Source organism: Urocampus carinirostris, chromosome 3, assembly GCF_059441175.1.
Source record: "Urocampus carinirostris isolate Australia breed hairy pipefish chromosome 3, RoL_Ucar_1.0, whole genome shotgun sequence".
NCBI classification, from domain to species: Eukaryota; Metazoa; Chordata; class Actinopteri; order Syngnathiformes; family Syngnathidae; genus Urocampus; species Urocampus carinirostris.
This window is the reverse complement of record NC_142351.1, coordinates 3,267,153-3,278,713: the sequence shown is the minus strand read 5'-3', so window position 1 is coordinate 3,278,713 and position 11,561 is coordinate 3,267,153. Positions and strand designations below refer to the sequence as shown.

Genomic DNA, 11,561 nt, shown 5'->3' with positions numbered 1-11,561 from the left:
AGAGTTAAGTTTCGATTCTGGCAAAAGTCATCACTCGTAACGTGATTTCTGACTCTTTTATGGCCATAATAACAACCCATTGCCATATGGCTTTCAATGATATTTATTTGGTTCATAATCTTACCAATTCAGTCAGCAGGCGGTGCTATTGGTTTCCGACACAAATTCATTTGAAATAGCCTGCGTTTAGTGTTTGTCATGAAGGGTCCAACTTTAAACACAATGTATTTTCAACTTTAATCGATCGATTTTGGAGTTATTTGATATGGATAGTGATCAGTTCAGAAGAAAAATATCAACCCAAAAATAATGCAGTTTGATTTTATTAAACTACGTTTTATTCACATGACAAAAAAAAATTGTCAAACAAAAGAATAAAGCACATTGTTGACACAAGCACTCAGTGATGGAAAGTGGAAGAAATGATGCAACAGGTTAACAGTAATGATCAATGCACCCGGTATCAAGATAATAAACCCATTTCAATGATATGGGATTGTTTTCTTAGCGTGCCAATATGGGAGATTTGCCAAAAATACTAAAGACAGGTTGACCATTCTTGTGTACTTTTGAGAACAAAAAAGTCCCTCAGGTGAGGAGAGTGTGAGAAGCAGCACATGGCCAACCAGGAAGATGACGAAATAAAGTTTCCCATCTCTTTTGGCGGCGGACTTCACGGGGATTGTTCTCATCCGGACGACAGGGACGGAGAGAACCACAGGCTCTCCAAGCTTTGGGGCTCTAGTGAGAACGGACCCCAACCCTTGGGATCTAGGTCGGCCATCTTGTTGTTATGATAATTATAATTATTGATAAAAGACAAAATTTTATGGGGACAAGAGATGAAATAGATCATCTATCAAGAAACATGGCGCATTTGGAAATCATAAATCTTTTAAACCCTTGTGAAGACTTTGGGGTCGCAAATCTTTATGATACAGCTGGAGAGTCTGCTCACTTACTGTGAAAGAATGTGGCTTTTTTGACGCGGTAGCAGTCAGTGGTTGAAAAAAGGTGAGGGCAAAAGGTTTTGTGGCCGTTATCTTCCTATAGATGACCTGTATGATACTTAACCAATTGAATGTTCATAATTAACAACTGTTAGTGAATTTTTGACCACAAACTGAGCAGGCAAAAGTCTTCTCGCCAGTGAGGGTTCTTGTGTGTCATTTCTAGTGTCCAATAATAGTCTGAAAAATAGTCTGTGTAATAACCTGTGAAGTCCTTAGAGACTCTTGTGATTAAGGGCGTCACAAATAAAAATGACCTGACAATATATTTTGTTTTTCACCACAATGTCAACAGGTCAAATCAAAGGCTTCTCGCCGGTGTGGGTTAATGTGTGTCTTTTAAAGTTCTGACTTGTAGTGAATCTTTGACAGCAAACTGAGCAAGAAAAAGGCTTCTCCCCAGTGTGGGTTCTGGTGTGTATTTTTAAGCTCACATTTTTGGTGAATCTTTGACCGCAAATTGAGCAGGAAAAAGGCTTTTCGCCAGAGTGGGTTCTGGTGTGTATTTTTAAGCTCACATTTTTGGTGAATCTTTGACCGCAAATTGAGCAGGAAAAAGGCTTTTCGCCAGTGTGGGTTCTGGTGTGTATTTTTAAGTTCTCATTTTTAGTGAATCTTTGACCGCAAATTGAGCAGGAAAAAGGCTTCTTGCCAGTGTGTGTTAGTTGATGTAATTTCATTTGTCCATTTTGGGTGAATTTTTGACCGCAAACTGAACAAGAAAAAGGCTTCTCGCCAGTGTGGGTTCTGGTGTGACTTTTTAAGCTCCCACTTGTAGTGAATCTTTTACCACAAACTGAGCAGGAAAAAGGCTTCTTGCTAGTGTGGGTTCTGGTGTGTATCTTTAATTCCCCACTGTTAGTGAATCTTTTACCGCAAACTGAGCAGGAAAAAGGCTTCTCGCCAGTGTGGGTTCTGGTGTGTATTTTTAAGCCCCCACTGTTAGTGAATCTTTTACCGCAAACTGAGCAGGAAAAAGGCTTCTCGCCAGTGTGGGTTCTGGTGTGTATTTTTAAGCTCCCATTCTGTGAGAATTTCTTACCACAAACTGAGCAGGAAAAAGGCTTCTCGCCAGTGTGTGTTTTTTGGTGTAATTTCAAATGCCCATTTCGGGCAAATTTTTGACCACAAACTGAGCAAGAAAAAGGCTTCTCCCTGGTGTGGGTTGTAATGTGTTCTTTTAAGTGCTTACTCCGGGTGAATTTTTGACCGCAAACTGAACAAGAAAAAGGCTTCTCGCCAGTGTGGGTTCTAGTGTGACTTTTTAAGTGCCCACTCTGTGTGAATTTTTGACCACAAACTGAGCAGGAAAAAGGCTTCTCGCCAGTGTGGGTTCTGGTGTGTATTTTTAAGTGCCCATTCTGTGAAAATTTCTTACCACAAACTGAGCAGGCGAAAGGCTCCTCACCAATGTGTTTTTTTTGGTGTGATTTCAATTGCCCATTTTGGGCAAATTTTTGACCACAAACTGAGCAAGAAAAAGGCTTCTCGCCAGTGTGGTTTCTGGTGTGTCTGTTTAAACTCTCAGTTGTAGTGAATCCTTTACCACAAACTGAGCAGGAAAAAGGCTTCTCGCCAGCATGGAATTTCATATGCAACTTCATATAATACTTGCTTCGAAACGTTTTCACGCACTGGGAACATGTGTTACCACCTTCAGCGTTTACGGAGCGGGACGTGTCGTCATCTTCCGTTTCCACGTGTTGACGGGAGCTGATGCTTAGAAACTCCTGCCGACCGTTGTCCTCAGGTTGACCTTGATCTTCAGATTGACCTTGATCTTCCGCGGTTGAACGGACCCCGGTCACTCGCAAGACTGGAACATCTTCCTCTTCTTTAACGTGAACAGGCTCCCCATCTTCCATCTCTTGCTTAACGTGATAAGGCTTCAGATCCTCCTCATTTTTAACGTCAGGCAACTCTGGTTCCTGCCGCGCAGTAGCAAGATATTCTCGGCTGACGTCTGCAAGACACAAGTCACATTTATTTGTATTGCCCTCAATTCGTTCAGTTTTCAGAAGCATTGTCCCCGAGTGCCAAAACTTGAAAAAATTCTAAAGGCTTTGGCGCTACTGATAAGTAAGTATTAGTCCTCTGGGAATGAAATGACCACTAGGTGGTAGGCTTTGTTCGGATCGTCTTGTCAATTGTTCTAAAGTTTGACTCCGCACGCAGACACACACACACTTTTCCTGGTGGTTCTCACCTTGGGATTTGGAATTTACGACATCCCCTTAAGTTATAACTTCCCACTTTTTGAGTGAATCATTTTTGGATGTATTCTTGCACTATGTTTTTGTTGACCTTAAATAACAGTTGTGCAGTGAAAAGTTTGACTAAATCATCCAATTTGAATCATTTGGACATTTGGAGTATGATCCCGATATCTTACCCTGCGTATGGTTCTAATGGCAGGTTTTTGGAGGATAACTTTTGTGAACTTTTGCAATGATTGCCCCAAACTTCTGCGCAATATGTTAAGTATGAGAGAACGAGAGAACAATATCGTAAATACAATGCATGATAGTTTAAAACGAATTGCCTGGGCCTTCTGCTGACCACCACAAAGGTAAAAAAATCTATCACTAATTCTTTTCTTTATCCTATATTTTTTATTTTGACACGTTCATTTTAGCGTCATCTTTCGTACGGAAGATTACGATAGCGCAGACGTACGATGAGCCCGGTTTAGCTTCATGTTTCCGTTAAACATTCAAGGTAACCATTCAGGGTGTTGGAACGGATGAAAACGATTCACATAATTTTTAATGGAAAAAAAGATCACAGTGATCGAACAGGGTTCTGGACCGGATGATGGTCGAGAACCGAGGTTCCACTGTAGTTGCCATTTCTCAGACCGGAATTGCAATTCGGGGGCGATCTTTGATTTGAAAAGAAAAGTGCATTTTCTGCGCTAGATTTTTTTTTCCAGGGAAAACAAACATTGTGACGTGCCAACGTGACTCGGGATGACGTACCTAGAGACAGAGAGTTACAAAATAGCAACTATAGATGTAAAAATCAAAACAGACCTGCAGTTGGATAGTCTTTCTTGTCATGATACAAAAAGACAACGAAATCGGAGGGTTATTGCTTTCAGCGTAAATAAACGATGAAGAGACCGGCAAGCTGCACGCTGCAGTCGGGTCCCCGCGACTTCTGCGATGTCTTTGTGATGAATGAAATGAGAAAGTCGACGTCGATTTCTAGACAATTCGGTCGAGGGGAGAGAAAATAGACGGTGATCGCCGATAATAAAAAGATTCGCGAATATGAAAAATATTCACCATTAGGCAAATGTGTCGTCTTCAAAACAGCCCTAGCGCATGTGACTGATTTAGAAATAAGGTACGTATTTTGAAAGAATGAGCGAGACAGAGTAAAGTACGGTGGAGGTCGACGGCCAAAGACGAGATGTCAAGTGTTGTGGGAAGCAAATTATAACTCAGGATAAGGAAAGTTGAACCTGAAATGAACACGAAGGAGCTAACAATAGCTTATTGCGTGGCGGAAGTCTTGACCCGGGGGCGGGCAACCATCATGAGTTGTTTAAAGCAATGCCATAAGGAACCTTCCCTTTTTGCCATATCTCCTCTCTGCGTATTTTTGGGGCCACGCCCAACGACGTTCCCTCCGAAATAAGGACGTAGCGGAAAGTAAAACGACCAACCTGCTCTGTTCAACACAATTTGCAGTATCTTGTAAACAGTTCCTGGACACTCTGGTTCCTGCCACGCAGTAGGAAGATGGTCTTCACCGATGTCTGAAAAACAAAGCGCATTTATTTGTGACGAAACTCACATCAACCTGATCTGAAAGCTAAAAGAGGGCAAGGAAAGACTCAAAAAAAAGGTCAGGATGCGGAAAATGAAGAAACCTTGGGAAGGAAACGCACATGAAATATCATGAAGTCATGGAAACAGGGTTCATACTTTTTTTCATGGCCAAATTCGAGCACTTTTCAAGCACTTCCAAAGCCATTTTAAAAATTTTCTCCAGTACCTCCTAAGGGAAAAAAAATCCAGCTGCCATCAGAGGAAAGTTTTTTTGTTGTCGTCTTTGGTGATTAAAATAAAGTCGCTATCTTGCTTCTAGTACATACTTTGTGCGATTTTGGGATGTTCCCATCAACGACCTACGATCTTTGTGTGTGAAAGGGCTGCTATAACAGCGCCACCAGCTGATATGGGGTAAAGTTTGGGCTTCTGATTATGTAATTGGCAGTCTACAGTTTGCCGCTAACGGTAAGCCACGATCTTTCGGTGCTCCGAAAAAAGTTAATTGTAAACATTAAAACCACAGCTGACAAATCTCTCTACATGCACAGTAATGTGATTGATGTTGTCAGGCTGTTTGGATTTATTCTTGTTTTGTTTCTGTCGCCTTTTGTGTTAGTTTTGCCGGACATTGCATGTTGTGCTAAAATGCTAATTCCCCTTATAGTGTTGAAAGCCAGCAATGGTAGGAAACCACGTGTTGTGTGTGACTCATTTCATATGCAGCAACTCTATTAAGCCTCATCATGCAGTCCAGCCCGAATGGGGATCTTTGGTGGGACGGCTACACCGCAGTTACAAATTATATATACAATATAAAGTTTGGATGCGACTTCATTCCAGTTGCTGCTAAACTTCATTTTATTTCCTGCACTTTTAGTATTTGCTGGAGGTGAAAATCGAGTCGTTTACTGTAAAAGGCTGAAAAGAGTTGTATTTGAATGAAAAAACACTATTCTTTCATATCAATGGTCGACTTTTTGGCCAGTCTGCAAAATTTTGGAAAGCATTGTCATTGTAGCAGAAGCAAAAAAAAATGTCCAACCTTCCCCGAGCTGCTTGGAAACAGCGTCCTCTCGTCGCGGTCCTTCCTCACTGGAGCGCATTTTATCCATCTTTCAACGAAAAAAACTCCAACTCGGGATTAAAAAGGACCACAAAGCGAAACTTCTGTCGAGTTGACGTCGTTTGAAGTCGACTAGAGGAATTTCTCCACATTCTATTGTTCGGCAGCCATGACACCTTCTCCTTCGAAACCCCGCCGCAATGGATTGTGGGTACAAGTGGTACGGATCATATGATGCGTTCAAGAAAATGGGTATTTTGGGAAATCCTACCAGATACGACTAAAAAGCGTCTTAATAATTTAGGAAGTCGGGGCTTTTTAGCCCTCAACTGGGGAAATGTAATCAGAAAGACACTCAAGGTGTAAGGTCCTGGTTGAAAAGTCGTGTTACATAGCATTTCTCCTGGTCGGAGGTTGGAAAACTCAGTTGTCGTCTTTTCGGGAACGCAGCAACAGAAAACACATAGAAGACGAGATCGGTCGGCGACAAAATAACTCGATTCGTCCGGTGAACGACTTTGTTAAGGCAACATTTGTAAAAAAGGAAATTGTAAAAAAAGGTAAAAAGAAAAAAAGCAGTAACGGGTGTATTCATAAGTTTTGTTCTGTTGAAATTCCTGCTGAAATATTTTTGTCTAGTTTGTGTATGAGTGTCCTGCAGTCCAACAGTGCTACCTGCTGGTGTAACAGAGTTGAAAATGTGTTTTCATTTACATTTTTTGGAATTCTCACAAAATCCGTGTTTTTGTTGCATTACTGTTAAAAATGTTGGTACCGCCTTCATCTGTTAAGCAGGGTTGGGGAGGGTTACTTGAACTGGATGACTTTCAACGACTTTTGGATGACCCCAATACCAAATATAAAAGACAAAATAAACTAAATAGGAATACAATGATGACTCACAACACGTGGTAAGATTTCTCTCCTGGCTCTGATCACTTGCATCTCCGGCAAAACCAACATCAAATGCCACAGAAAAAAAATGAAAATCAATCCAAACAGCTTTTTGCCCTTCTGTGTGTTCCGTTACTCCCCGAGCCTACACAAAATGGAGTCATTTGATTCCTATTTAGTTTCTTTTGTCTTTTATGAGCATATTTGGTATTGGAGTCATCCAAAAGTCATTGAAAGTCATCCAGTTCAAGTAACTCTACCCAACCCACATTCCTGAGACGTTTTTCAGTCGTATCTTGTAGGATCTTCCGAAATACCCATTTTCGTGAACGCAGCATGTGATCCGTGCCACGTCTACTCACAATCCATTGCGGTGGGGTTTCGAAGGAGAAGGTGTCATGGCTGCCGAAAAAGAAAATGTCGAGAAATTCCTCTAGTCGACTTCAAACGACGTCAACTCGACTCAAGTATCACCTTGTGGTCCTTTTTAACCCCGAGTTGGAGATATTTTTCGTTGAAATTCGGAGAGAATGCGCTCCAGTGAGGAAGGACCGCGAGGAGAGGACTCTTTTTCCAAAGAGCTCGGGGAAGGTTGGACATTTTTTTTGCTTCTGCTACAATAACAATGCTTTCCAAAATTTAATATTAGTGATTCAAAAGAAAGAACGAATAGTGGTTTGAAATTCCAATACAACTTGTTTTCAACCTTTTACAGGATATAACTCGTTTTTCACCTGCAGCAAATACTAAAAGTGCAGGAAATCAAATGAAGGCATGAAAACTTCAATAGAGGGGGTTTGAGGTCCTAAGATTACCCACAATGCATTTGCTGGTGGGCATTTTGGAAGTCAACAAAGCTTTTCACCTCAGTGTCATTGTTCAGCGAACCAGTTAGATTCTACATCGTAATGCAGAATACGTGCGTTATTGTTGGCTGGGAAGGGCTTCTTTAGACTTCCGAAGTGTGTTTACGATCAAAGGATTGAAGCTCAGGAGAAAAGTCAACGGCGAAGACGAATGTGGCTGGCAGCTATCAACCGGTCCGATTTGCGGAAGCTTGACCGTGTTCGTGTTTGTTCTGACCACTTTCTGACAGGTAAATTGAATTACTTATGATGTAGAAATCCATTTTCAAAAGGTTATGGGACACGTGTAGCCTATGTACATCTGTCGACACCATTCAAGTATGGCTAGGTTAAATACAGTAGGTGTTATTTCTTGAGTAACATTTCTGAAAAAATATTCTTCACACAGAATCGACGATGACTTGTCACCAATGATCCATGGTTCTTGGCTGAGACAAACTCTGAGAATGTAGAACTTTCCCTTTCACAATCTTGTTTTTGTCACCTTCGCTCGTGTGCACAGACACATCCCGAACCCAACCAGACACCAATCTCAGTAGCCTAGATGGTAAGGCGCCCGCTTTGAGACTGGGAGGTCGGGGTTCGCGCCCCGGCCGAGTCATTCCTAAGACTTAAAAAGTGGTCGGCGGCGCCCTCTGTTGGCTGCGGCTGCATCGGCTCGCTACAACGGGTCAGGTGCAATCGACATTTCGTTCTGTGTACATTGTTACACAGAATGACAATACAAGGAAATTATTATTATTATTATTATTATCTGTCGTAGGCTTCCATACTTTTGTCATTTTGAAAATCCTTCAGTTCACAAAAGGGACTTGGGTGGAAAATAAGACAAGTTCGATGTAAGTCACACACGGCAACACATCGGGATCAGACTTCCAGTCCTTGTTTTTAGTTTTGTAGGGATCCAATTGTCCAATAAAATGCAACTTCGCAGCGTACCGCTCGCGTGCTCGCTTGTCTAAACTCTCCACGTCGTTTTCCATAGTGTCGAGGGACAAAATCCGTACACAAACGAAGCTAGTTGAGTAAATCAATAGACAAACCGAGTCAATATTTGCTCCTCTCGCTATCACCGCTTTGATCGGTTGACTTCCGAAATGGCGGCACGAAGCCGTGTTACTATTTTTAGCACAGAGCTCGGAGCCCTCTATAGCTCCCTGAAATGACACTCAAACTAAAAAGCAAAAGTGCGGGAAATAAAATGGTTTAGCTGCAACTCGTATGAAGTCGAATCGAAACTTCAATAGTTCCCCGATTTCTTGACGCTAAACAAATGCTAAATGCCAACATGACTTCAAAGCAAAAGTACATCGCCATTTCAACTGAGCTTTGGGATCGAAACGTCCGGGCACTCCCGTTTCAGAGCCGGATTGACCAACAACTGTTATGGTAACAGCTCATCGCTTTAGCAGGATTTTTACTCTCTCCCTCAATCGCAAACGCACACAAACTAATGTTATGATAAGAGCTAATAGAGCATTCCGCAACCTGAAATTCCCTCCCTCAAACAAGTGAATTACATTTTTTAGATTATTTCTAAATCTCACGCACCACCACTGGCAACAGCGCCGTCAAATAAAGTGTACACGTTTTCGGAGACTCGGCCCCGGTTTGCCTTTTCTTTGGGCGTATTTGTGAAAACCATATCGGCATTTGCTATGTAACCGTATGAAGGGTTTGTACGAGTGCTTGAAAGCCTTGAAATTTAATGTTGTGTTTTTGGGGTCAGCAAAAAGTTTGAGTTTTGGGTGAAGTGCTTGAAATTGTCGCCATTGCCACGAAATAGGCAGTCTGACTCTATAGACCATGCAATAAATGAAGAAGCGGCTCAAGAGGACAACTCTATTTAGTAATCTGGCTCTTTTGGCTCGGTTTACTGAGAAGAGCCGGCTCCCTAACAGACCCTCAGAAGTTTTTTTTTGGCAAGAATAATATAACATTATCCACCAAATTATTCAACAGTTAGTCATATATGTTTGCAGGGGATCCCCAAAGGACACATTAAGTCAAAATAGTCACATATTTACCAAAACAAATTGTAAAACAATATAAGCTTTTTACACGCTGAAGACAAAATCCCTGAAAATGCAAAACATGAACACATCAATTACAAATATTAAATCTTCAGTGCTAAAATAGACAATTTGGAATTCCTTCTTGACCGATTTAGACACATATGAAAAGCACACAAAAGATTCTGAGTCAAATGAGTGAAACAAAAAGCAAAAGATCAGCAGTCGATTGAAAGATTGAATGCACTCGTATCCTAAAAATGAGTCCGAATTTGGTTCATTTTTCTGCTTTTCATTACCTTCTTCCTTTTTTTTCTTTCGTTTTGAAATCTATTATTATGCAACGCCTTCGGGCATTGTCGAAGCACAATGACTGAATCAATGTCAGTTTATAGCAGCCCCTTCACACACAAAGATCGTAGGTCGTGGATGGGAACATCCCAAAATAGCACTCAGTATGCGCTAGGAGCAAGATAGCAACTTTGTTTTAATCATCCAAGACGACAACAAAAAATGTCCTCTGGTGGCCGCTGGATTTTTTTTCCCTTTGGAGGTACTGGAGAAAAATAAAAAAATGCCTTTGTGAGTGCTTGAAAATTGCTCGAATTTGGCCATGAAAACCATGTATGAAACCTGTTTCCATGACTTCCTGTATATTTCATGTGCGGTCCCTTCCCAAGGTTTCTTCATTTTCCGCATCCTGACCTTTTTTGAGTCTTTCTTTGCCCTCTTGTAGCTTTCAGATCAGGTTGATGTGCGTTTCGTCACAAATAAATGCCATTTGACTTGTGTTTTTCAGACATCGGTGAAGACCATCTTCCTACTGCATGGCAGGAACCAGAGTGTCCAGGAACTGTTTACAAGATACTCCAAATTGTGTTGAACAGAGCAGGTTGGTCGTTTTACTTTCGGCAACGTCCTTATTCCGGAGGGAACGTCGTTGGGCGTGGCCCCAATAAATACGCAGCGAGGAGATATGGCAAAAAGGGAAAGCTCCTTATGGCATTGCTCAAACAACTCGTCATGGTTGCCCGCCCCCGGGTCAAGACTTCCGCCAGATGTCTACACACAATAGGCTATTGTCATCTCCAAAACTGCTTCAAGTTCATTTCAGGTTCAACTTTCCATATCCTTTTCTTTCCGCTTGACCGAATTGTCGAGAAATTGACGTCGACGCGTAGGGATGCGCAAACCAAAGCGGATATTCTGTCACGTGGTCACCGTGGCGACGCAACGTTTACTTTCAAAACCAGGCACCGCTTGGGTTTTTTTACATTGTGCATTTTCACACCCTGAGGGCGCTGTCTCCCAAGTTGGTTTTAGATGACGGCAATCAAACGAGAGGCGCCCGAAAGTCATTGAGGATGATTTTGGGGGGAAGATCACCAAAACCTCTGATATTACCCCCAAAAGTTTCGAGTAATGATGCTCGGACCTGTGACCTCCCGTTCCGGGGAGCGGGCGCCCAACCCTCAGGCCACCGAGCCGGTCTACCTCTGTTGCTTCCAAAAGCGACAATTTGAAGAAAATCGGAGACTTTTATGGGCGCGAAAATCCGGTATTTAGGGTTTATACCGAGTGACGGCGGTAAGTAGGGCTGCACGATGAAGCGAAATCCGATCCGTACGGCGACGTGACCCGCCAAACGCAACGGTGCAGGTTTTCGGCCTGTCGGGTTCAAACCTTTTGTGGAACGATGCACGAGTGAGCTCATGGGTCTTAAGGTCTTTGACTCTTCAGGAATCAAGTGTCTTGAGTTCATCATGATTTCTTGATTAATTCTTAACCTGAATGCTTGATCATTAAATTGTACTTCTTCATTAAGGGGTGCAGTACATCTATTGTCGTAGTACCATACTATACAGAGAGGATAGTCTTATTTAATTTTTCAGACGCTTTGAAGCGTTAACACTCCGTACTTGTATCATGTCACACTG

At 42.0% G+C, this 11,561-nt stretch overlaps 2 protein-coding genes across 8 annotated transcripts in view; one reads left to right on the top strand and one right to left on the bottom strand.

Moving 5' to 3' along the window:
• Positions 1-307: 307 nt before the first annotated feature.
• The window catches only part of LOC148368334 (uncharacterized), a 113,324-nt gene continuing 102,070 nt past the window's right edge, over positions 308-11,561 (bottom strand). For 4 of the 5 annotated variants that reach the window (XM_088330282.1, XM_088330284.1, XM_088330281.1 and 1 more), the window contains one exon: positions 308-2,577. In XM_088330282.1, the coding sequence (XP_088186408.1) occupies positions 1,307-2,577 (1,271 nt within the window). In that variant the 3' untranslated portion in view covers positions 308-1,306. Of the gene's footprint in view, positions 2,974-4,680; positions 4,774-5,831; positions 6,016-11,561 lie in introns of those variants that run through there. The other variant, XM_088330285.1, reaches the window with a different exon arrangement.
• LOC148368337 (uncharacterized) overlaps positions 6,367-11,561 on the top strand; it is a 51,893-nt gene continuing 46,698 nt past the window's right edge. Inside the window, exons 1-3 of one of the 3 annotated variants that reach the window (XM_088330288.1) lie at positions 6,367-6,412; positions 7,036-7,337; positions 10,424-10,516. In XM_088330288.1, coding sequence (XP_088186414.1) covers positions 7,277-7,337; positions 10,424-10,516 — 154 coding nt within the window. In that variant the 5' untranslated portion in view covers positions 6,367-6,412; positions 7,036-7,276. Of the gene's footprint in view, positions 6,413-6,929; positions 7,338-10,423; positions 10,517-11,561 lie in introns of those variants that run through there. The other 2 variants (XM_088330287.1, XM_088330291.1) reach the window with 2 other exon arrangements.